Source organism: Haliotis cracherodii, unplaced genomic scaffold (genome assembly GCF_022045235.1).
Source record: "Haliotis cracherodii isolate W230 unplaced genomic scaffold, xgHalCrac1.p SCAF_12, whole genome shotgun sequence".
NCBI lineage: Eukaryota > Metazoa > Mollusca > Gastropoda > Lepetellida > Haliotidae > Haliotis > Haliotis cracherodii.
Window position 1 is genome coordinate 23,774,436 of NW_027266267.1, and position 26,446 is coordinate 23,800,881.

The 26,446-nt window shown below is 40.4% G+C and overlaps 5 protein-coding genes across 5 annotated transcripts; all 5 read left to right on the forward strand.

The window, feature by feature from the left end:
• The first annotated feature begins 2,621 nt into the window (after window positions 1–2,621).
• Window positions 2,622–3,561, forward strand: LOC139457210 (uncharacterized). Its single transcript, XM_071238627.1, has 2 exons — window positions 2,622–3,146; window positions 3,535–3,561. The coding sequence occupies exons 1-2, from the start codon at window positions 2,622–2,624 to the stop codon at window positions 3,559–3,561; spliced, it is 552 nt and encodes a 183-aa protein (XP_071094728.1).
• A 579-nt stretch (window positions 3,562–4,140) lies between these two features.
• On the forward strand, window positions 4,141–4,829 carry LOC139457673 (uncharacterized). Its single transcript, XM_071239025.1, has 2 exons — window positions 4,141–4,384; window positions 4,534–4,829. The coding sequence occupies exons 1-2, from the start codon at window positions 4,141–4,143 to the stop codon at window positions 4,827–4,829; spliced, it is 540 nt and encodes a 179-aa protein (XP_071095126.1).
• Window positions 4,830–9,202: 4,373 nt separating this feature from the next.
• On the forward strand, window positions 9,203–11,512 carry LOC139457211 (uncharacterized). Its single transcript, XM_071238628.1, has 2 exons — window positions 9,203–9,727; window positions 11,504–11,512. Exons 1-2 carry the CDS (start codon window positions 9,203–9,205, stop codon window positions 11,510–11,512), a joined length of 534 nt encoding a protein of 177 aa, XP_071094729.1.
• A 643-nt stretch (window positions 11,513–12,155) lies between these two features.
• LOC139457212 (uncharacterized) lies at window positions 12,156–13,095 on the forward strand. The gene is made up of 2 exons (XM_071238629.1): window positions 12,156–12,680; window positions 13,069–13,095. Exons 1-2 carry the CDS (start codon window positions 12,156–12,158, stop codon window positions 13,093–13,095), a joined length of 552 nt encoding a protein of 183 aa, XP_071094730.1.
• A 579-nt stretch (window positions 13,096–13,674) lies between these two features.
• On the forward strand, window positions 13,675–14,363 carry LOC139457674 (uncharacterized). Its single transcript, XM_071239026.1, has 2 exons — window positions 13,675–13,918; window positions 14,068–14,363. Exons 1-2 carry the CDS (start codon window positions 13,675–13,677, stop codon window positions 14,361–14,363), a joined length of 540 nt encoding a protein of 179 aa, XP_071095127.1.
• The last annotated feature ends 12,083 nt before the right edge of the window (window positions 14,364–26,446 follow it).

Consider the following 26,446-nt stretch of genomic DNA (forward strand, 5'->3'; position numbering starts at 1 on the left):
TTCAACAGTCTCGTTGTCTTTTCGCATTGTGAATCGTTTGGCATATGCCACTCATTGATCTTTCATTTCAGAAACAATATCAATAATATCAGCAAACAGTCGATCCCAGTCTCGTACAATACCTCTGCTGGTGTTCAGTGTTCTGTGAGGACACACCAGAAAAGGGACTGCAACAAATCTGTTGCCAATTCGCAACAGATTAGTTGCTTGTTGTTTTCTATTATATTCAAGTGATAGGGTCCTTGTGTGCAAGAGTTTAATGTTCTTAACTTCTCCTGGAGTGTCATGAAGACGAAGCCAATGACAACTTGATCTTGGACTTGCAGCACCAAGAATATCTGGACGACATTCACATTGAGAAAAGTCAAAAGATAACTTTTTAACCAGATCGGCCTTTGCGCCACAGCCTTCTGGCACTGACATTTAGGTAATGTTTGTATTTAAGAAGTAGAGTTAAAATAAATTAACATGAATAATCAACATTTCCATTTTACATATACACTTCCAAGTCAAATAGTGATAGAACAAGAAGAGAAAGGTGTCCATAGCATGACCAGCCAATTGATAGGGCGGGGCCTATCCTGATAACCGTCCAGGCAACATAAGGGTCACGTACAGGGGTGTATTGCGTAAAGAGACCAGTACCTCAACTACTAGAAGCCAATCCTCCACTGAGGACTTCGTGTGAAAAACTTAGCAAATTTGGGGTGTGAAACTATAGAAACTTAGGTTAATCTTTCGTTGATTGGTAATACCCTACACTGGATGAGTTCACCAGTTAACGATCATAACGATGACATTGCCCTCGGTATCCAAAAGTATGATACTGGTCATATTGGCGCAAGTATCAAAACGGCTCGAGTATCCTTAAGTCTGATACTGGAGATATTTCCTCACGTATCCTAAAGTATCATAATTGTCCTATTACCTCAGATGTCTTGAAGTCTGATACTGGTCAATAACCAAATTGAGCAACGCGTTGCTCTCCCTATTCGAAATTGACCTGAGTAGTGTGGGCACTAGTGGCGGAAAGCCCAATATCTCAGCTTTTTAAGTGTCACAACTCTGATTCACACCTTTTAACGCGTAACGAAGAGTCATCAGAAAGATGATATTTCCGGCAGCTGTCGGTAAAGTAACCCGAATTTAAAGTGCAAATCTGGGTCAAGAGTTGAATGTTCTTGAAAAAGCATACATGTTTTTCCCACAAAAGATGCACCATGGTCGCTTCCGTGAAACTAGCAATCGTGTCCTTGTCCAACTTCTTTCCATAAAGATTTGTAAAAATATATATTTTAAGTATTTCAAAATAGCAAAAGGCACCACTTCAGCATATGACTGATACATCTTTCAAGTTTTCGAGCAAATATACTGAATGACTTACGAATTCTGCCCCGGAATCGAACTCCATTCCCAATTTTTTTTTTTTTAAATAACATTCGAAAAATCCCATGATAGATTTTCCAAGTTTCTATCAAATACACTTAATAGTTTTCGATTTCTGCGCCAGTAAAGGAAATGATTATGGACAGACATACAGACAGACGGACGGACGAGCAGACAGGCTGGCGTCTTATAGAAACAGTTAGCATGTGTGAATGGTACTAATGAAAGTGTATTCTATCAGTTGTATAAAGTCACAACTTTTAACAATAGTGAGAAATATACACCTGAAAGACCATAAATTGGATGGAACAATTGTTGGGATTGAATGGAAAATAAAGTAAGTCTTCTCCTGGCTAAACTTCATAATGCAAGATGGGTGACTTTAATTTCGTTGATTAGTTATGCTCTACACGAGAGGAGACAATCAGGCCATGTCATTTTATAAGGTATCCCAACGTCTTACTATTTAGATCAAATTTCTCAGGTATCCCAAAGTCTAATAAGGTCATATTTCTTTGCGTGACCAAAAAGAGTAATAATTGTCATATTTCCTTAGATATTTGGAATGCAAACAATTATGGGTAAATAATATATTCAGTAATGGTGTGGTAAAATATATGCATATTTATTTTATCACTGCTTCAAGGGGGACACAGGTGGCCAAGTCGTCTAAGGCGCCGCGATTAGCTGTGAAGAATTGCAATCCTTGGGTATGTCAGGAACCTAGGATTGTTGGTTCGAAACGCGGTCCGCCCCGATCGTGTTATTAGATTTGTCAGCACCATACCCGTGCTCATTGGTTTCACCGAAGTGGTAAACGTCTGAGACCTGCATCACTTTGGGCTTTCCTCCTACATTAAGCTGATACGCCGTGATATAACTGGAATACTGTTAAAAGCGGCACTAAAACCAACTCACTGACTGCTTCAAAATGCAAGGAACGAAATGCTTAAATATTAAAAAAGGTGTTTAAACACGTTCTCTAATGAAGCGTGTGTCACTGGATGGCAACGTGGAACAGATGTTCGCACATTTCTTGGCCAATGAGTGCAATGCAGTACAAGTCAATACAGATACATGGTAAGGGCTGAGAGTTTTCTGATACAGTTATGGAACATGTCTACCATTTCAATTTACACACATTACCTCTATAAAAGAAAGGGATACTGCCTTACCACATCATAGTGTAGTTGTAAACCACATCACTATTGAGTATCAAGAACATTGTATCAAATATGAGTCGCAGATTTACTCTCCACTCAGAGGTCAGCAGTATTTCAGAAGAGGAAGATAGCTTCAACCTTGCTGTTATTGGAGATAGCAGTGTAGGAAAGTCAACCTTAATCTGCAGACTCATCAAACACTGGACAGAACGGAGCAGCAAATCCCACAAGAAAAGTAAGAAACGTGGTAACGCTCGAGTTGATCTTGGAATCAAAGGGCGAAGTCTGACAGTCGATATTGTGGACACATCCACAATGAAGACCTGCACCTTACCGCAGGGACTCCCCTCCATTGATGTATACGTGTTGGTGTACTCGCTGGTGTGTGATGACTCCTTTGAGTCTGTGGTAGCAGCCAGGGACCAGATCCTCCAGCAACAGGGACCTTCAGTCCCAATAGTGTTCGTGGCCAACAAGACAGACATCGCTGACTCTGTAGATAAGACCGAGAGAATGTCCCGAGATCTGAACATTAACTGTGAATGGGAACATGGACACGTAGAGATCTCGGCTGAGAAGGACCTTAGTGTCTTACAGGTACTGGAACAGATTATGAAGCGACATCATAAACATGTTTCTGTGACTGATGAAAAAAAGACGCACTCACGTCTTTCTAAAAAGTTGCGATCAATCAAACATTTCTTTTTAAGGAATAGACAACGTTAAAGTGGTATTTCAATTGAGGAACTTTCAGTGTCCAAAATAACACATTAACTGAAATTGTATGCATAATATATGTTCATGTCTTTTAACAATATGTCATACTCATAGTCACATAATACCAATAAATCAGTGAATATTTAAATCTGAATTTGTTTTTTTTAAAAGGATGTTTGATTTGTTCAAGAAGGGTACCATGTACGATGACACGCTTTAAGTCAAATCACAGAATCTGACCAGTATTTTCAGTCTGTGTAATCCACAGAGGGACTGTCGTGTCATGAGTTCATGAGTATCGGTACAAACGGTATTGTCGATGTGGGCTAGTAGCACTTAGACACTTGATGTCATCAAGGCTAGATAACTGCTTGGAATGACATGAAAAAGGGTCTTTCAGGAAATGATTGCAGTTTATAAATGAGTGATACTAGTTTAATCTAATGTTTCTCATTTGACAACATACCTACCTTTGGAATCCCCGATCACCGAGTGTTTTACATCCCGAGGCATAATCGAGGAGGAGTGTTGTATCTAGCTTAGAAACCTTGGGGAAACTGAAAATTTCGAGTGTATCAGAACTACGTTTTGATTCCCTGTACTGACGTAAGTTATAGAACGTTGATCAGATCATGCATGTGCCGATTATCACGCACTGCAAGTGCAGATTGCTGGTACTTGGGAGAGGTTTTACAATTGTCATGTCACGTGACTAGGACGTAACCAAACATATCCTAGCTCACCGGATTATCACGCACTGCACGTGCAGATTGCCGATACTTGTGAGAGGTTTTACAATTGTCATGTCACGTGACCAGCTTCTTTTTAAACGTGCGCATTTCCACAGTAACCACACACTTTTACCGTGAACACGATGAGCGACGAGGACATCTTTCTAACCCATGCTCAGAAAATGGACACTTTCTACTACTCGCCATTAGCGAAACCCAAGGCAGACAGATGGTTCAGCAATTTCCCGATAGGACACAACACGCTTCAAAGCATAATCAAGCGACTGTGTCGGAATGCAGGAATCGAGGGAAAGCGAACAAATCACTCTCTCAGGGCAACTTCTGCCACCAGACTATACAGAGCCAACGTTAATGGGGAGCAGACAGGTACAGCAACATTTTACGGATTGAAGTTTTAAAAAAAATATTTTTACTTCCAAATTGGTGGCAAAGATAACATACAAATTATTTGTGGGCAACTATTTTGGAGTAGTGTTATCATTTGAAAGGTACAATTGATAGCGTATATGTTTCAGGCCATCGAAGCGAAACTGTGCGCACTTATAATCGGACATCCGAAGATCAGAAACTGCTGGCGTCGTACATCATCTATGGTGGTGGAAAGCAGAAAAAATCTGTTACTGCCACTGCCACGAGACCACCTCCAGATGATGCTACTGCGCCGCCGTCAGTTGCTACTGCTACTGCTATTCCGTCATCTGCAGCACCACCACCAGCCGTTTCCAGCGAAATTGTCTCTGATCACGAGTTGCGAGAGAAAACCAAAAAAGACGCTTCGCGGAACATTTGTGTCACATTCAACTTCAGCTGAACTGTAAATGGCATGGTTTATGGCATCTCAGAATAAACATTCTTGAAATTGAAACATGTGTGTGTTGATTTATTTTAAAGAACTAATCCGCTACCCCACGCCTGGTTTGCGCCATGGGTCAGGTTAATAAATCTGTTGGTAAAACCTCAAGTGAGGGGCAGGTCAATAAACAACCTGAACAACTCTACCAGAAAGGGACAAGTTAATAAATCTTCAGTATGGACCTCCCTCTGATCAGCAAGTATACTTGTTGGATAATCAGTAGTGAGCGGTACATGCAGACTGGCGGTCATTCCACGATAGCAATGCACCCACGAAACAATAGACATAATTTACCCTAGGTTTCTAATGTTCCATCAGGGTTGAATAGCAACCTGCTATCTGAGAGTATATTGACCTAACATTTTAAATGGAATGTATGTGTTTGATGTTTGACGCCACACAGCACTACTCCTGCCATACCATGGGGTTCTGAAAAGGCAGTCGAAAATACTGGTGTTAGTATCTGGTGTATCTGTGAGTCTCACTGGAAAAGGCTTGTCTGAAAGGAATAGGACAGAGTTTTAGTCTAATGTTTCGTGTCCGTCACGCCCTGCCGGAGACGTGTAAAACGTTAGGTGCCGTTTACCACGGTCGAACCCTTGAGCCACTTTCGGCTATTTGAAGTGGAAAGTCACATGGACTGGTATTCTACAGTTTCTTACACATGTCACTTGCTATACACTTTAAACCATCTCCGTGGTGTATTTGATAGAACATCTACCCAGACAGCGGATAGTCAGTAGTTCAATTCCCTGACCGCTGTATACCAAAATATATGTAAATATGTTATAATTACTTGTTACCCTTCCGGGTTTAGGGGGATTAGTCAAGAACTTGTCGGCCTGGAGTTTAACGTACCCGGGAGGGTTATCAATGTTAATCTGACGCATGCACGCACGAACGCACGCACGCAGTAGCATTTAGGTGACGTCATTGGGGATAGGTGACGTCACGTTCAATAGTGACGTCATCTGGTTTGTTCTCTGACGTTTCCATATTTGTAAAAGTGGGTCAGTGACATTTGTGTTGATTGCAGTAAATGTTTTAAAACCGATATTATTGTTTCTTTTTATTTGATAACAAATTCCATTTTTCTGGGCATTATCATTTGCAGAAGTAGCCAGTCTTCGTCGGGCAGTTAATGGAAGACCTCGGGCTTCTGCAAATGATGATGCCCTGAAAAATAGCGTTACCCTTATAATACTAATTAGGGCGGTCAGGTAGCCTAGTGGTTAAAGCGTTCGCTCGTCACGCCAAAGACCCGGGTTCAATTCCCGACATGGGTACAATGTGTGCTGCCGAATTCTGGTGTCCCCCGCTGTGATATTGCTGGAATATTGCTAAAAGCGGCGTAAAACCATACTCACTCACTCACTCACTCACTATAATACTAATCAACTTAACAGACTCGCGTTGCCTCCTGACGTACAGGCATTAGCCGGTAGTTACACATTACATTTATCACACATTCCCCTGTTTAACACACCCAGTAATGATACGTGCTTCACACTCAGGATGTTTCAGGATTTGTGAAAGAATAAATATTGCTTTACGCCGCATCAGCAATATTACAGTTAGTCGCCTCGAGAACCAGTATGTGCATATAAAGAACTGTTATATAAGGATGATGTTATATAAGTCCGTGTGACAGTTTACTGATGCTGTGGCAACTGGCAAATTTGTAATTTTAGTGGTTGTTTCAGAAGGGGTTCTGGTGATTGAAGCATAGGTTTCTTTAGGTTCTGAGGTTGGCATCGACAAAACTAAGTTTGTGAATTGTATTTTGTTTATTTCCATTTGCTGTTTCTAGATTGGACAGTTTTTAGAGAAAGATGGGTGATAACCTCAGCAGTTCATGCCTTTTTTATAAATGCTGTCGCAATCTTCCGTTACGTGTGTCTTTTCCCAATGTGCAAGTACTCATGTGATGTCCATACTTTTGACATTTGAATCACCTCAAAGGGTTAGGAATGAAGATGCAAACCTTATGAATGCAATAGCCTGGTTTAAATGATTTGTATGCAGTAAGGGCAGAAAACGAAAAGATGTATGTGTTTGTTTCAACAGTCTTGTTGTCTTTTCGCATTGTGAATCGTTTGGCATATGCCACTCAGCAAACAATCGATCCCAGTCTCTTACAATACCTTTGCTGGTGTTCAGTGTTCTGTGAGGAGAGATCAGAACAGGGACTGCAACAAATCTATTGCCGATTACAGATTAGTTGCTTGTTGTTTTTCATTATATTCAAGTGATAGGGACCTTGTGTGCAAGCGTTTAATGTTCTTTACTTCTCCTGGAGTGTCATGAAGACGAAGCCAATTACAACTTGATCTTGGACTTGCAGCACCAAGAATATCCGGATGACATTCACATTGAGAAAAGTCAAAAGATAACTTTTTAACCAGATCGGCCTATGCGCCACAGCCTTTTGGCACTGACATTTAGGTAATTTTTGCATTTAAGAAGTAGAGTTAAAATAAATGAACATGAATAATCAAACATTTCCATTTTACATATACACTTCCAAGTCAAATAGTGATAGAACAAGAAGAGTAAGGTGTCCATAGCATGGCCAGCCAATTGATAGGGCGGGGCCTAACCTAACAACCCTCCAGGCAACATAAGGGTCACGTACAGGGGTGTTTTGCGTAAAGGTACCAGTACCTCAACTACCAGAATCCAATCCTCCACCGAGGACTTCGTGTGAAAAACTTAGCAATTTTGGGGTGTGAAACTATAGAAACTTAGGTTAATCTTTCGTTGATTGGTAATACCCTACACTGGATGAGTTCACCAGTTAACGATCATAACGATCACATTGCCCTCGGTATTCAAAAGTATGATACTGGTCATATTGGCGCAAGTATCAAAATGGCTCTAGTATCCTTAAGTCTGATACTGGAGATATTTCCTCACGTATCCTAAAGTATCATAATTGTCCTATTACCTCAGATGTCTTGAAGTCTGATACTGGTCAATTACCAAATTGAGCAACGCGTTGCTCTCCCTATTCGAAATTTACCTGAGTAGCGTGGGCACTAGTGGCGGAAAGCCCAATATCTCAGCTTTTTAAGGTGTCACAACTCTGATTCACACCTTTTAACGCGTAACGAAGAGTCATCAGAAAGATGATATTTCCGGCAGCTGTCGGTAAAGTAACGCAAATTTAATGTGCAAATCTGGGTCAAGAGTTGAATGTTCTTGAAAAAGCATACATGTTTTTCCCACAAAAGATGCACCATGGTCGCTTCCGTGAAACTAGCAATCGTGTCCTTGTCCAACTTCTTTCCATAAAGATTTGTAAAAATCTATATTTTAAGTATTTCAAAATAGCAAAAGGCACCACTTCAGCATATGACTGATACATCTTTCAAGTTTTCGAGCAAATATACTGAATGACTTACGAATTCTGCCCCGGAAACGAACTCCATTCCCAATGGAGTCTATGTCCAACTTCTGTCCCTAAAATTTAAAAAAAAATAACATTTGAAAAATCCCATGATAGATTTTCCAAGTTTCTATCAGTTACACTTAATAGTTTTCGATTTCTGCCATGGTAAAGGAAATAATTATGGACAGACATACGGACAGACGGACGGACGAGCAGACAGGCTGGCGTCTTATAGAAACAGTTAGCATTTGTGAATGGTACTAATGAAAGTGTATTCTATCAGTTGTATAAAGTCACAACTTTTAACAATAGTGAGAAAATATACATCTGAAAGACCATAAATTGGATGGAACAATTGTTGGGATTGAATGGAAAATAAGGTAAGTCTTCTCATGGCTAAACTTCATAATGCAAGATGAGTGACTTTAATTTCGCTGATTAGTTATGCTCTACACGAGAGGAGACAATCAGGCCATGTCATTTTATAAGGTATCCCAACGTCTTACTATAAAGATCAAATTTCTCAGGTATCCCAAAGTCTTTGCGCTTTCCTCCTACACTAAGCTGATACGCCGTGATATAACTGGAATACTGTTAAAAGCGGCACTAAAACCAACTCACTGACTCCTTCAAGATGCAAGGAACGAAATACTTAAATATTAAAAAAAGGTGTTTAAACACGTTCTCTAATGAAGCGTGTGTCACAGGATGGCAACGTGGAACAGATGTTCGCACATTTCTTGGCCAATGAGTGCAATGCAGTACAAGTCAATACAGATACATGGTAAGGGCTGACAGTTTTCTGATACAGTTATGGGAACATGTCTACCATTTCAATTTACACACATTACCTCTATAAAAGAAAGGGATACTGCCTTACCACATCATAGTGTAGTTGTAAACCACATCACTATTGAGTATCAAGAACATTGTATCAAACATGAGTCGCAGATTTACTCTCCACTCAGAGGTCAGCAGTATTTCAGAAGAGGAAGATAGCTTCAACCTTGCTGTTATTGGAGATAGCAGTGTAGGAAAGTCAACCTTAATCTGCAGACTCATCAAACACTGGACAGAACGGAGCAGCAAATCCCACAAGAAAAGTAAGAAACGTGGTAACGCTCGAGTTGATCTTGGAATCAAAGGGCGAAGTCTGACAGTCGATATTGTGGACACATCCACAACGAAGAGCTGCACCTTCCCGCAGGGACTCCCCTCCTTTGATGTATACGTGTTGGTGTACTCGCTGGTGTGTGATGACTCCTTTGAGTCTGTGGTAGCAGCCAGGGACCAGATCCTCCAGCAACAGGGACCTTCAGTCCCAATAGTGTTCGTGGCCAACAAGACAGACATCGCTGACTCTGTAGATAAGACCGAGAGAATGTCCCGAGATCTGAACATTAGCTGTGAATGGGAACATGGACACGTAGAGATCTCGGCTGAGAAGGATCTCAGTGTCATACAGGTACTGGAACAGATTATGAAGCGACATCATAAACATGTTTCTGTGACTGATGAAAAAAAGACACACTCACGTCTTTCTAAAAAGTTGCGATCAATCAAAAATTTCTTTTTAAGGAATAGACGACACAAAAGTGGCATTTCTATTGAGGGACGTCCACATTAACTGAAATTGTATGCATAATATATATTCATGTCTTTTAACAATATGTCATACTCATAGTCACATAATACTAATAAATCGTTGAATATTTAAATCTGAATTTGTTTTTTAAAATTATGTTTAGTTTGTCCAAGAAGGGTGCCATGTACGATGACACGCTTTAAGTCAAATCACAGAATCTGACCAGTATTTTAAGTCTGTGTAATCCACAGAGGGACTGTCGTGACACGAGTTCATGAGTATCGGTACAAACGGTATGGTCGATGTGAGCTAGTAGCACTTAGACACTTGATGTCAACAAGGCTAGATAGATAACTGCTTGGCATGGCATAAAAAAAGTTCTTTCAGGAGATGATTGCAGTTTAAAAATGAGTGATACTAGTTTAATGACATGTTTCTCATTTGACAACATACCTATCTTTGAACCACTCATCATGAGAATAACATCCAAAATGTTGTTTCCTCAAAATGTATTTACTATGCCTGAAGGGTGTCTGTTCGTAGTACATTACATTGAAACCTATAAAGGGTGTATTTGTAAGTGGCCATGTCAATAGTTGAAATCAGTACAATAAAAATAAACACACGCGTCGTCTAGTAGTATCTTTCATATTTTTCAGTTTTCTATTAGGGTTGAAGAGCAACCTGCTATCTGAGAGTATATTGTCCTAACATGTTATTTGGAATGTATGTGTTTGATGTTTGACGCCACACAGCACTACTCCTGCAGTCGCAAATACCGGTGCTAGTGCTAGTGCTAGACAGTGGATAGTCAGTAGTTCAATTCCCTGGCCGCTATATACCAAAATATATGTAAATATGTTATAATGTTTTGTTATCCTGTCGGGTTGAGGGGGATTAGTCAAGAACTTGTCGGCCTGAAGTATAACGCACACGGATGGGTTATCAATGTTAATCTGACGCACGCACGCACGCACGCACGCACGCACGCACGCAATAGCATTAATCTTCAGTAATCCATGCTTGACGTAATAGGAGCCAGACGGGATCTGATGGTCGAGCTAGTAGACTTGGTTGATGCATGTCACGGCATCCAACTGCGAATATCGATGCCCACGATATCAGTCACTGGAATGTCTGGTCCAGATTCGATTTCGATTCGTCATATAGCTGGACTATTGCTGAGTACGGCGTTAAAGAACACCAAAGAGAACTAAGCTCATTAACATACTATCTCAATAATATTCACCCTCATCTGAAAATACTGTATGACTGTTCTACATGTACATGGGCAACATCTGATAGGCGGCAATCCGGCTGATATTAGAACGAAATTACACTGGACAAGTTCATCTGGGGCAATATGATCGTTTTCAGACTCAGTATTATAGCTAAAATGGACAGAAATATCATTAAACCGCCCGCATGTTATCAGAAATCAGCGGGGCCACTGTAACTTGATGATGCCCTCATATTGCTTGACGACGGGCCATTATCAAGCCCGTTGTTGGGTGACGTCATAGGTAGGGATAGGTGACGTCACGTTCAATGATAACAAATTCCATCCATATTAACTATAATAACGGTAACGCTATTTTTCATGGCATTATCATTTGCAGAAGAAGCAAGTCTTTTCAACTGTGTGAATGTTTTCAGGATGTGTGAATGAATAAATATTGCTTGACGCCGCATCTGCAATATAACTGTTAGTCGCGTCGAGAACCAGTATGTGCATATAAAGAACTGTTGTGTAAGGATGATAGAAAATATCAGGCACATATCACAGACAAACGAGTGAAACTTACTATCTGCTGCAAAATCTTTATGTCCTCAAAAAGATGAATTTATTTCAAGAATGCTAAAATCTTAATATAGTTATGAACTTGAGTAAAACGTGCTTTCATAGAATAAAGTATTTATGACAGATTAAAGCTGGATACGCCGTGATATAACTGGAATACTGTTAAAAGCGGCACTAAAACCAACTCACTGACTGCTTCAAAATGCAAGGAACGAAATACTTTAAATATTAAAAAAGGTGTTTAAACACGTTCTCTAATGAAGCGTGTGTCACTGGGTGGCAACGTGGAACAGATGTTCGCACATTTCTTGGCCAATGAGTGCAATGCAGTACAAGTCAATACAGATACATGGTAAGGGCTGAGAGTTTTCTGATACAGTTATGGAACATGTCTACCATTTCAATTTACACACATTACCTCTATAAAAGAAAGGTATACTGCGTTACCACATCATAGTGTAGTTGTAAACCACATCACTATTGAGTATCAAGAACATTGTATCAAATATGAGTCGCAGTTTTACTCTCCACTCAGAGGACAGCAGTATTTCAGAAGAGGAAGATAGCTTCAACCTTGCTATTATTGGAGATAGCAGTGTAGGAAAGTCAACCTTAATCTGCAGACTCATCAAACACTGGACAGAACGGAGCAGCAAATCCCACAAGAAAAGTAAGAAACGTGGTAACGCTCGAGTTGATCTTGGAATCAAAGGGCGAAGTCTGACAGTCGATATTGTGGACACATCCACAACGAAGAGCTGCACCTTCCCGCAGGGACTCCCCTCCTTTGATGTATACGTGTTGGTGTACTCGCTGGTGTGTGATGACTCCTTTGAGTCTGTGGTAGCAGCCAGGGACCAGATCCTCCAGCAACAGGGACCTTCAGTCCCAATAGTGTTCGTGGCCAACAAGACAGACATCGCTGACTCTGTAGATAAGACCGAGAGAATGTCCCGAGATCTGAACATTAGCTGTGAATGGGAACATGGACACGTAGAGATCTCGGCTGAGAAGGACCTTAGTGTCTTACAGGTACTGGAACAGATTATGAAGCGACATCATAAACATGTTTCTGTGACTGATGAAAAAAAGACGCAATCACGTCTTTCTAAAAAGTTGCGATCAATCAAACATTTCTTTTTAAGGAATAGACAACGTTAAAGTGGTATTTCAATTGAGGAACTTTCAGTGTCCAAAATAACACATTAACTGAAATTGTATGCATAATATATGTTCATGTCTTTTAACAATATGTCATACTCATAGTCACATAATACCAATAAATCAGTGAATATTTAAATCTGAATTTGTTTTTTTTAAAAGGATGTTTGATTTGTTCAAGAAGGGTACCATGTACGATGACACGCTTTAAGTCAAATCACAGAATCTGACCAGTATTTTCAGTCTGTGTAATCCACAGAGGGACTGTCGTGTCATGAGTTCATGAGTATCGGTACAAACGGTATTGTCGATGTGGGCTAGTAGCACTTAGACACTTGATGTCATCAAGGCTAGATAACTGCTTGGAATGACATGAAAAAGGGTCTTTCAGGAAATGATTGCAGTTTATAAATGAGTGATACTAGTTTAATCTAATGTTTCTCATTTGACAACATACCTACCTTTGGAATCCCCGATCACCGAGTGTTTTACATCCCGAGGCATAATCGAGGAGGAGTGTTGTATCTAGCTTAGAAACCTTGGGGAAACTGAAAATTTCGAGTGTATCAGAACTACGTTTTGATTCCCTGTACTGACGTAAGTTATAGAACGTTGATCAGATCATGCATGTGCCGATTATCACGCACTGCACGTGCAGATTGCTGGTACTTGGGAGAGGTTTTACAATTGTCATGTCACGTGACTAGGACGTAACCAAACATATCCTAGCTCACCGGATTATCACGCACTGCACGTGCAGATTGCCGATACTTGTGAGAGGTTTTACAATTGTCATGTCACGTGACCAGCTTCTTTTTAAACGTGCGCATTTCCACAGTAACCACACACTTTTACCGTGAACACGATGAGCGACGAGGACATCTTTCTAACCCATGCTCAGAAAATGGACACTTTCTACTACTCGCCATTAGCGAAACCCAAGGCAGACAGATGGTTCAGCAATTTCCCGATAGGACACAACACGCTTCAAAGCATAATCAAGCGACTGTGTCGGAATGCAGGAATCGAGGGAAAGCGAACAAATCACTCTCTCAGGGCAACTTCTGCCACCAGACTATACAGAGCCAACGTTAATGGGGAGCAGACAGGTAAAGCAACATTTTACGGATTGAAGTTTTAAAAAAAATATTTTTACTTCCAAATTGGTGGCAAAGATAACATACAAATTATTTGTGGGCAACTATTTTGGAGTAGTGTTATCATTTGAAAGGTACAATTGATAGCGTATATGTTTCAGGCCATCGAAGCGAAACTGTGCGCACTTATAATCGGACATCCGAAGATCAGAAACTGCTGGCGTCGTACATCATCTATGGTGGTGGAAAGCAGAAAAAATCTGTTACTGCCACTGCCACGAGACCACCTCCAGATGATGCTACTGCGCCGCCGTCAGTTGCTACTGCTACTGCTATTCCGTCATCTGCAGCACCACCACCAGCCGTTTCCAGCGAAATTGTCTCTGATCACGAGTTGCGAGAGAAAACCAAAAAAGACGCTTCGCGGAACATTTGTGTCACATTCAACTTCAGCTGAACTGTAAATGGCATGGTTTATGGCATCTCAGAATAAACATTCTTGAAATTGAAACATGTGTGTGTTGATTTATTTTAAAGAACTAATCCGCTACCCCACGCCTGGTTTGCGCCATGGGTCAGGTTAATAAATCTGTTGGTAAAACCTCAAGTGAGGGGCAGGTCAATAAACAACCTGAACAACTCTACCAGAAAGGGACAAGTTAATAAATCTTCAGTATGGACCTCCCTCTGATCAGCAAGTATACTTGTTGGATAATCAGTAGTGAGCGGTACATGCAGACTGGCGGTCATTCCACGATAGCAATGCACCCACGAAACAATAGACATAATTTACCCTAGGTTTCTAATGTTCCATCAGGGTTGAATAGCAACCTGCTATCTGAGAGTATATTGACCTAACATTTTAAATGGAATGTATGTGTTTGATGTTTGACGCCACACAGCACTACTCCTGCCATACCATGGGGTTCTGAAAAGGCAGTCGAAAATACCGGTGTTAGTATCTGGTGTATCTGTGAGTCTCACTGGAAAAGGCTTGTCTGAAAGGAATAGGACAGAGTTTTAGTCTAATGTTTCGTGTCCGTCACGCCCTGCCGGAGACGTGTAAAACGTTAGGTGCCGTTTACCACGGTCGAACCCTTGAGCCACTTTCGGCTATTTGAAGTGGAAAGTCACATGGACTGGTATTCTACAGTTTCTTACACATGTCACTTGCTATACACTTTAAACCATCTCCGTGGTGTATTTGATAGAACATCTACCCAGACAGCGGATAGTCAGTAGTTCAATTCCCTGACCGCTGTATACCAAAATATATGTAAATATGTTATAATTACTTGTTACCCTTCCGGGTTTAGGGGGATTAGTCAAGAACTTGTCGGCCTGGAGTTTAACGTACCCGGGAGGGTTATCAATGTTAATCTGACGCATGCACGCACGAACGCACGCACGCACGCACGCAGTAGCATTTAGGTGACATCATTGGGGATAGGTGACGTCACGTTCAATAGTGACGTCATCTGGTTTGTTCTCTGACGTTTCCATATTTGTAAAAGTGGGTCAGTGACATTTGTGTTGATTGCAGTAAATGTTTTAAAACCGATATTGTTGTTTCTTTTTATTTGATAACAAATTCCATTTTTCTGGGCATTATCATTTGCAGAAGTAGCCAGTCTTCGTCGGGCAGTTAATGGAAGACCTCGGGCTTCTGCAAATGATGATGCCCTGAAAAATAGCGTTACCCTTATAATACTAATTGGGGCGGTCAGGTAGCCTAGTGGTTAAAGCGTTCGCTCGTCACGCCAAAGACCCGGGTTCAATTCCCGACATGGGTACAATGTGTGCTGCCGAATTCTGGTGTCCCCCGCTGTGATATTGCTGGAATATTGCTAAAAGCGGCGTAAAACCATACTCACTCACTCACTCACTCACTATAATACTAATCAACTTAACAGACTCGCGTTGCCTCCTGACGTACAGGCATTAGCCGGTAGTTACACATTACATTTATCACACATTCCCCTGTTTAACACACCCAGTAATGATACGTGCTTCACACTCAGGATGTTTCAGGATGTGTGAAAGAATAAATATTGCTTTACGCCGCATCAGCAATATTACAGTTAGTCGCCTCGAGAACCAGTATGTGCATATAAAGAACTGTTATATAAGGATGATGTTATATAAGTCCGTGTGACAGTTTACTGATGCTGTGGCAACTGGCAAATTTGTAATTTTAGTGGTTGTTTCAGAAGGGGTTCTGGTGATTGAAGCATAGGTTTCTTTAGGTTCTGAGGTTGGCATCGACAAAACTAAGTTTGTGAATTGTATTTTGTTTATTTCCATTTGCTGTTTCTAGATTGGACAGTTTTTAGAGAAAGATGGGTGATAACCTCAGCAGTTCATGCCTTTTTTATAAATGCTGTCGCAATCTTCCGTTACGTGTGTCTTTTCCCAATGTGCAAGTACTCATGTGATGTCCATACTTTTGACATTTGAATCACCTCAAAGGGTTAGGAATGAAGATGCAAACCTTATGAATGCAATAGCCTGGTTTAAATGATTTGTATGCAGTAAGGGCAGAAAACGAAAAGATGTATGTGTTTGTTTCAACAGTCTTGTTGTCTTTTCGCATTGTGAATCGTTTGGCATATGCCACTCAGCAAACAATCGATCCCAGTCTCTTACAATACCTTTGCTGGTGTTCAGTGTTCTGTGAGGAGAGATCAGAACAGGGACTGCAACAAATCTATTGCCGATTACAGATTAGTTGCTTGTTGTTTTTCATTATATTCAAGTGATAGGGACCTTGTGTGCAAGCGTTTAATGTTCTTTACTTCTCCTGGAGTGTCATGAAGACGAAGCCAATTACAACTTGATCTTGGACTTGCAGCACCAAGAATATCCGGATGACATTCACATTGAGAAAAGTCAAAAGATAACTTTTTAACCAGATCGGCCTATGCGCCACAGCCTTTTGGCACTGACATTTAGGTAATTTTTGCATTTAAGAAGTAGAGTTAAAATAAATGAACATGAATAATCAAACATTTCCATTTTACATATACACTTCCAAGTCAAATAGTGATAGAACAAGAAGAGTAAGGTGTCCATAGCATGGCCAGCCAATTGATAGGGCGGGGCCTAACCTAACAACCCTCCAGGCAACATAAGGGTCACGTACAGGGGTGTTTTGCGTAAAGGTACCAGTACCTCAACTACCAGAATCCAATCCTCCACCGAGGACTTCGTGTGAAAAACTTAGCAATTTTGGGGTGTGAAACTATAGAAACTTAGGTTAATCTTTCGTTGATTGGTAATACCCTACACTGGATGAGTTCACCAGTTAACGATCATAACGATCACATTGCCCTCGGTATTCAAAAGTATGATACTGGTCATATTGGCGCAAGTATCAAAATGGCTCTAGTATCCTTAAGTCTGATACTGGAGATATTTCCTCACGTATCCTAAAGTATCATAATTGTCCCATTACCTCAGATGTCTTGAAGTCTGATACTGGTCAATTACCAAATTGAGCAACGCGTTGCTCTCCCTATTCGAAATTTACCTGAGTAGCGTGGGCACTAGTGGCGGAAAGCCCAATATCTCAGCTTTTTAAGGTGTCACAACTCTGATTCACACCTTTTAACGCGTAACGAAGAGTCATCAGAAAGATGATATTTCCGGCAGCTGTCGGTAAAGTAACGCAAATTTAATGTGCAAATCTGGGTCAAGAGTTGAATGTTCTTGAAAAAGCATACATGTTTTTCCCACAAAAGATGCACCATGGTCGCTTCCGTGAAACTAGCAATCGTGTCCTTGTCCAACTTCTTTCCATAAAGATTTGTAAAAATCTATATTTTAAGTATTTCAAAAGAGCAAAAGGCACCACTTCAGCATATGACTGATACATCTTTCAAGTTTTCGAGCAAATATACTGAATGACTTACGAATTCTGCCCCGGAAACGAACTCCATTCCCAATGGAGTCTATGTCCAACTTCTGTCCCTAAAATTTAAAAAAAAATAACATTTGAAAAATCCCATGATAGATTTTCCAAGTTTCTATCAGTTACACTTAATAGTTTTCGATTTCTGCCATGGTAAAGGAAATAATTATGGACAGACATACGGACAGACGGACGGACGAGCAGACAGGCTGGCGTCTTATAGAAACAGTTAGCATTTGTGAATGGTACTAATGAAAGTGTATTCTATCAGTTGTATAAAGTCACAACTTTTAACAATAGTGAGAAAATATACATCTGAAAGACCATAAATTGGATGGAACAATTGTTGGGATTGAATGGAAAATAAGGTAAGTCTTCTCATGGCTAAACTTCATAATGCAAGATGAGTGACTTTAATTTCGCTGATTAGTTATGCTCTACACGAGAGGAGACAATCAGGCCATGTCATTTTATAAGGTATCCCAACGTCTTACTATAAAGATCAAATTTCTCAGGTATCCCAAAGTCTTTGCGCTTTCCTCCTACACTAAGCTGATACGCCGTGATATAGCTGGAATACTGTTAAAAGCGGCACTAAAACCAACTCACTGACTCCTTCAAGATGCAAGGAACGAAATACTTAAATATTAAAAAAAGGTGTTTAAACACGTTCTCTAATGAAGCGTGTGTCACTGGATTGCAACGTGGAACAGATGTTCGCACATTTCTTGGCCAATGAGTGCAATGCAGTACAAGTCAATACAGATACATGGTAAGGGCTGAGAGTTTTCTGATACAGTTATGGAACATGTCTACCATTTCAATTTACACACATTACCTCTATAAAAGAAAGGGATACTGCCTTACCACATCATAGTGTAGTTGTAAACCACATCACTATTGAGTATCAAGAACATTGTATCAAATATGAGTCGCAGATTTACTCTCCACTCAGAGGTCAGCAGTATTTCAGAAGAGGAAGATAGCTTCAACCTTGCTGTTATTGGAGATAGCAGTGTAGGAAAGTCAACCTTAATCTGCAGACTCATCAAACACTGGACAGAACGGAGCAGCAAATCCCACAAGAAAAGTAAGAAACGTGGTAACGCTCGAGTTGATCTTGGAATCAAAGGGCGAAGTCTGACAGTCGATATTGTGGACACATCCACAACGAAGAGCTGCACCTTCCCGCAGGGACTCCCCTCCTTTGATGCATACGTGTTGGTGTACTCGCTGGTGTGTGATGACTCCTTTGAGTCTGTGGTAGCAGCCAGGGACCAGATCCTCCAGCAACAGGGACCTTCAGTCCCAATAGTGTTCGTGGCCAACAAGACAGACATCGCTGACTCTGTAGATAAGACCGAGAGAATGTCCCGAGATCTGAACATTAGATGTGAATGGGAATATGGACACGTAGAGATCTCGGCTGAGAAGGATTTCAGTGTCATACAGGTACTGGAACAGATTATGAAGCGACATCATAAACATGTTTCTGTGACTGATAAAAAAAAGACGCACTCACGTCTTTCTAAAAAGTTGCGATCAATCAGAAATTTCTTTTTAAGGAATAGACGACACAAAAGTGGCATTTCCATTGAGGGACGTCCACAGTAACTGAAATGGAATAGACGACGCTGAAGTGGCATTACTATTGAGGGACGTTCAGTGTCCAAAATAAAACAGTAACTGAAATTGTATGCATAATATATGTTCATGTCTTTTAACAATATGTCATACTCATAGTTACATATTACCAATAAATCATTGAATATTTAAATCTGAATTTGTTTTTTAAAATGATGTTTAGTTTGTCCAAGAAGGGTACCATGTACGATGACACGCTTTAAGTCAAATCACACATTCTGACCAGTATTTTAAGTCTGTGTAATCCACAGAGGGACTGTCGTGACACGAGTTCATGAGTATCGGTACAAACGGTATGGTCGATGTGGGCTAGTAGCACTTACACACTTGATGTCAACAAGGCTAGATAGATAACTGCTTGGCATGGCATAAAAAGAAGTTCTTTCAGGAGATGATTGCAGTTTAAAAATGAGTGATACTAGTTTAATGACATGTTTCTCATTTGACAACATACCTATCTTTGAACCACTCATCATGAGAATAACATCCAAAATGTTGTTTCCTCAAAATGTATTTACTATGCCTGAAGGGTGTCTGTTCGTAGTACATTACATTGAAACCTATAAAGGGTGTATTTGTAAGTGGCCATGTCAATAGTTGAAATCAGTACAATAAAAATAAACACACGCGTCGTCTAGTAGTATCTTTCATATTTTTCAGTGTTCTATTAGGGTTGAATAGCAGCCTGCTATCTGACAGTATATTGTCCTAACATGTTTTTTGGAATGTATGTGTTTGATGTTTGACGCCACACAGCACTACTCCTGCAGTCGCAAATACCGGTGCTAGTGCTAGTGCTAGACAGTGGATAGTCAGTAGTTCAATTCCCTGGCCGCTATATACCAAAATATATGTAAATAAGTTATAATGTTTTGTTATCCTGTCGGGTTGAGGGGGATTAGTCAAGAACTTGACGGCCTGAAGTATAACGCACACGGATGGGTTATCAATGTTAATCTGACGCACGCACGCACGCACGCACGCAATAGTATTAATCTTCAGTAATCCATGCTTGACGTAATAGGAGCCAGACGGGATCTGATGGTCGGGCTAGTAGACTTGGTTGATGCATGTCACGGCATCCAACTGCAAATATCGATGCCCACGATATCAGTCATTGGAATGTCTGGTCCAGATTCGATTTCGATTCGTCATATAGCTGGACTATTGCTGAGTACGGCGTTAAAGAACACCAAAGAGAACTAAGCTCATTAACATACTATCTCAATAATATTCACCCTCATCTGAAAATACTGTATGACTGTTCTACATGTACATGGGCAACATCTGATAGGCGGCAATCCGGCTGATATTAGAACGAAATTACACTGGACAAGTTCATCTGGGGCAATATGATCCATTATCAAGCCCGTTGTTGGGTGACGTCATAGGTAGGGATAGGTGACGTCACGTTCAATGATAACAAATTCCATCCATATTAACTATAATAACGGTAACGCTATTTTTCATGGCATTATCATTTGCAGAAGAAGCAAGTCTTTTCAACTGCCTTCCTTTGTCGGGCAGTTAATGGAAGACCTCAGGCTTCTGCAAATGATAATGCCCTGAAGAACTGCGTTACCCTTATAATACTAATCACCTGAACAGACGGGCGTTGCCTCCTGACGTACAGGCATGAGCCGGTAGTTACACATTACATTCATCTCACGGTTCCCCAGTTTAACACACCCAGTAATGATACGTGCTTCAAACTCTTAGGTGTTTCCATTGCAGCTTTATCCAAACTGTCTCAGGTGTGTCGCTTGACGCAGAGAAGTGACTCACTACTCCATCATAAGTTTTCAGGATGTGTGAATGAATAAATATTGCTTGACGCCGCATCAGCGATATAACTGTTAGTCGCGTCGAGAACCAGTATGTGCATATAAAGAACTGTTGTCTAAGGATGATAGAAAATATCAGGCACATATCACAGACAAACGAGTGAAACTTACTATCTGCTGCAAAATCTTTATGTCCTCAAAAAGATGAATTTATTTCAAGAATGCTAAAATCTTAATATAGTTATGAACTTGAGTAAAACGTGCTTTCATAGAATAAAGTATTTATGACAGATTAAAGCTGGAAAGCAAGCAAAAGATGTGAATGCCCTACTCGGCAACGACGTAGAACAACATCATCTCTCCGACAGGCAAAAACTGACATTGTTATGATTAATCAGTGCTGAGTATTAGGGTTGGTTGGTTGGTTTGTTGTTTAACGCCGCACTTAGCAATATTCCAGCTATATGACGGCGGTCTGTAAATAATCGAGTCTGGACCAGACAATCCAGTGATTAATATCATGAGCATCGATCCACGCAATTGTGATCGATGACATGTTTCGACCACGTCAGCGAGCCTGACTACCCGATCCCGTTAGTCGCCTTTTACGACATGCATAGTCACCTTTTACGGCAAGCATGGAGACCTATTCTACCCCGGAATCTTCACGAGTAATATCAATTGTTATGCTCACTGCAATGAAAATATCACTTTTCTCAACCTCGGAAAACTCTTTTCACCTTAAGAATATGATGAAATGATGGCATGTATCAACCAAGTCAGCGAGCCTGACCACCCGATCCCGTTAGTCGCCATTTACGACATAATCACCTTTTACGGCAAGCATGGAGACCTATTCTACCCCGGAATCTTCGCAGGTCCTGAGTCTTGTGCATTTTGTTAGTTGTTTGTCTATTCTCAGTTGATTGCAAACACTGATTGACATTGACAAACGTAATGCCTAGAAATTTGGTCCCTTTAGGTGAAATTCTGGGTCAGAATGTACTCTCCGTTTGTGTACACGTGTACACATGCTTTAGTTTTAGAAAACTTAAACCTGTTTTCCAACGACCACTTCTGTATTTTGTTGGGACAAAGATGTAATTGTCTTTCAACATTGTTCATATTTGTACCTCTGCATAAGATCGTCAACAAACAGTGATCCAGTATTCATTTCAAACCTCAGCAAAGCTGTTTATTCAAAACTAGAAAGAGTGACTGATGAAATACTACCTAGAGGGACTCCCATTTCCTGATCATATAATTCAAATATTGTGGGGATCTGAATTATGCTGAATTTCCGCGTGGTTTCATGAGCTTTCTCCAAATAAACAAAGATGGAGACCACGAGTTGTTTATTTAAAAAAACCGTCTCATACAAATGATTCTAATATAAACGAGATGATCAGTGGCGATTCATATGTTGTCTTCAGAATTGCTCGTCGTAAAAGGCGAACGAATTGGGCAACCTGTTTTGCCATGGGTTGCGCCCCTGTGTCTGTGGAGGACGGGATTCTGATGGTTGAGGGCGATGGAGCCAAGAACAGTGTTCCTTTTGCCCAACAGACCACCTTGACCCTTACTTCACCCAGACGGGTGGTAGAATGGGCCCGATTCTATCAATCGGCTGGTCATGCCATGCCCTGAGCATGGAAACCATTCATGTGTAACTTATTTTGACTTATTTCACAATTCATGAATGTTACAAGAATTGCCTAAAGTCCCAAGCCAGTAGGCGGTGGCTCATTGGCCAATCCGGTGATACAGACCTCTGAAATCTGTGGTTCTTGAGAATGTTGTGGGCCGAACCATCCTGACATTTATTCTTTTGTTTTCAGAGCTTTTCATGTCTTTATTTCAGGAGTATAACGTCCCTGTAGCCCTGGTGTTGCAGGCTAGCTTCCACTGCAATATTGTCCATGTTGACACTCGACGGCGGGTGGGGAGCAGGGATGCCGAATCAATCTTATTTCCATCATGGCTCTTCACAACTCTTCTGGTTCATCAAAGCTCCACAAACGTTGTCATATTGATCTCAAGTTTCGAATTCCTGGCTTAGGTTTATAGTCATAGATTCTGTTGACAGGTTACCGTTATAGTTAAATCCCTTTGCCATATCCAAGGCCACAGGCCACTGATGTCAAGCAGAGGGATTGTGCGGGACCGGGCGCATTGTCTGACGGACATTAATGAAGAGGAAATTGTCACTGAAATGAAAAATCAAGGTGTTATCATGATAAAAAGATTTACTAACAAGTATAATGATGGAACCATAAACAAGACCCATGCCCATCTTTTCACCTTTTCCCAGTCAACAAAGTCTTTAAGAGCTGGCTATTTCAACATCAGAGTATGGGTTTACATACCAAACCCACTCCGGTGTTTCCAATGTCTATAATTTGGCCATGGTGCCAAGGCCGTGCGTACCAAGCCTGTGATTTGCTGCCACTGCAGTGGCGCTCATGACAGCTCCGAGTGCACCAATGATGTCAAATGTGCTAACTGTAGCAGTGAGCACCTTGCCTTTTCTTAAACATATCCAGTTTTTGATCATTAGACCAAAATTCTAGCCCACTTGACTAAAAAAGAGAAAACACAAATGGAGAAAATGACCAGGGTAATCCCGGTACAGGTACATAATCTATTTCAACCTCTAGAGATAGAGTTTGGTCACTCACTCTCAATCATGGGAATGGACCTTCTTCGCTCTCGTTCTCAAGTTGAACCCACACGAAAACCTCAGATAATATCATTCAATGGAACTGTAGAGGACTAAAGAACAATTTTAATGATTTACAATTATTAATACAAGACCTCAACCACTAGCATATTGTCTACAGGTAACCTATTTTAGAGATACAGATCAACTTGATATAAGACGGTACAATTCATATAATTTCTTTTTAAATTTTACAAAGTCCAATTGGTCTTTATTTCACACATTATGCACTGAAAGATTAAAACCCGAATTATTTCTAAATGCTAATTATTCCATTCAAGTCTTTTCTTATGAATATAATATATCTACGGTTCCACGTATTCGTAAACCATGGTTTAACATTGGCTGCAAACAAGCAAGAAGGGCTCCTTAGAAGGCAGAATTATATTTTTGTCGTCATCCCACAGCCCATAACTTAAATCAATTTCATATTTAAGCAAAATAAACGACAGTCATGGCAAAGGTTTGTTTCTAAAAATGATTGACGAACACCGATTTCTAAGGTGTGGAATATGGTACAAATAATTAAAGGAAAAGGGTGCAAATCCAGTGTTCGCCATCTAAAGTAGGGTGACACTCTTCTAACAGATAAATCTCACATTGATAATAAAGACAGTTAAATATTAGCTAAACATTTCTCATCATCCAAGTATGTACCAAACTTTCATATATTTAGAAAGAAAAGTAAATTGATTTTTTAAGTTTGATAACAGTGACGATTATAATGAAATCTTTTCCATTCATGAGCTCCACATCGCCTTTGGACAAGCTCATGATACTGCTTTCGGACCGTATAATATTCATTATCAGCTGCTTAAAGATTTATTTGAATCGTGTTGAAACAATGCTAAATATCGTTTACAATATTTGGACTTGTGGTAATTTTCCATCATCATGGCGAAATGTTACTGTTATCCCTATACCTAAGCCTGGTCTGGGTCATACATATCGCTCTAATTATAGACCAATATCCCTTACTAGCTGCGTTTGTAAGACTATGGAACGAATGATAAATAATCATTTTGTTTGGTATTTGGAAACCAACAATCTCATTATATGCAATGTGGTTTCCGCAACAATCGAAGTACCTTCGATCATTTAGTACGTTAAGAATATTTTATTAAAAATTCCATGATTAATAAACAACATGCTGTATCTATCGTTTATGATCTCGAAAAGGTATATTATACCAAATGGAAGTATGGCATTTCAAACGATCTTCATGATTGTTGTTTAAGGGGCCGTTTGCCTCTATTTATATATTTTTAAAAGATAGACAATTTCAAATTTGTGTGGGTTCAACCCTGTCTGACCATTACAGAGTGTACCACAAGGCAGTATCCTGTCTGCCACATTGTTTAGCATTAAGATAAACAGTTTATCAAAAGTTTGATTCAATATGGATCACTTTTTGTGGATGAATTTAATATTGCTTGTTGTGATAAAAATAAAATCCATAACGAAATTATTGGCAATTGTAGCATCTCAGCGAAAAAGGGATGTACATATCCACCTTGATCTTGCAATACCATGCTTTAAGTGAATCTGGGATTTTAGGAAATCCAAGCGAGAAAAGATATGTTGGTTAAAACAACTTCATTTTGTCTTTTGGTAGAAAGCGATTCACCGATGTCACACCTTGTCCCTTCAGTTAAATTACAAATTCATCCCCAGTCATATCTGCCAGAAATCTTCCTCTATCTCTGACGATTCCATTACTATTATTTAAAGGCACTCTAGGCAAATATAACGATGTTCGAGGAAAACAAAGTTCCATGTCATTTAGACCTGTGAAGATTCCGGGGTAGAATAGTTCTTCAGCAACCCATGCTTGCCGTAAAAGGCGACTTTGCTTGTCGTAAAAGGCGACTAACGGGATCGGGTGGCCAGGTTCGCTGATTTGGTTGATGCATGTCATCGATACCAATTGCGTGGATCGATGCTCATGATATGAATCACTGACTTCCAGAATTGATTGTCTACAGACAGCAGGAATATTGCTGAATGAGGCGTTAAGCAACAAATCAACCAACCAACACAGCACCACACACAAACAGTGAGTCATGGGTACAATGTGTGAAGTCCATTTCTGGTGTCCCCCCTTGAGATATTGTTCGAACATTGCTATAAGCAGCGTAACACCAAACTCATTTACTCATCACACTCATCTGTCTGATTTGTCTGTGTTGTCTCTGACAATCACCGACTCTAAAGGACTCAAGTCCCAGGCCTGATACGCGTCAAACAGGTCCATCTCACAATCCGACACGAAGTGCCTGGTCAGCAAGCTCACCGTGGTGGCAATAAGGGTCTAAAACAAGGACAGGTCGGCTCGGAGTCAGTATACTGTGTCTGAGTGGGGTATTCATGTTAAACTGCGGCATGGTATCTCAGTGGGCTAGCACTATAAATCGGCATCATTCCGGCCTTGTTCAAGCAGCCACACACACACGTGCATGCACGTCGCTATATAAGTGCAGTAA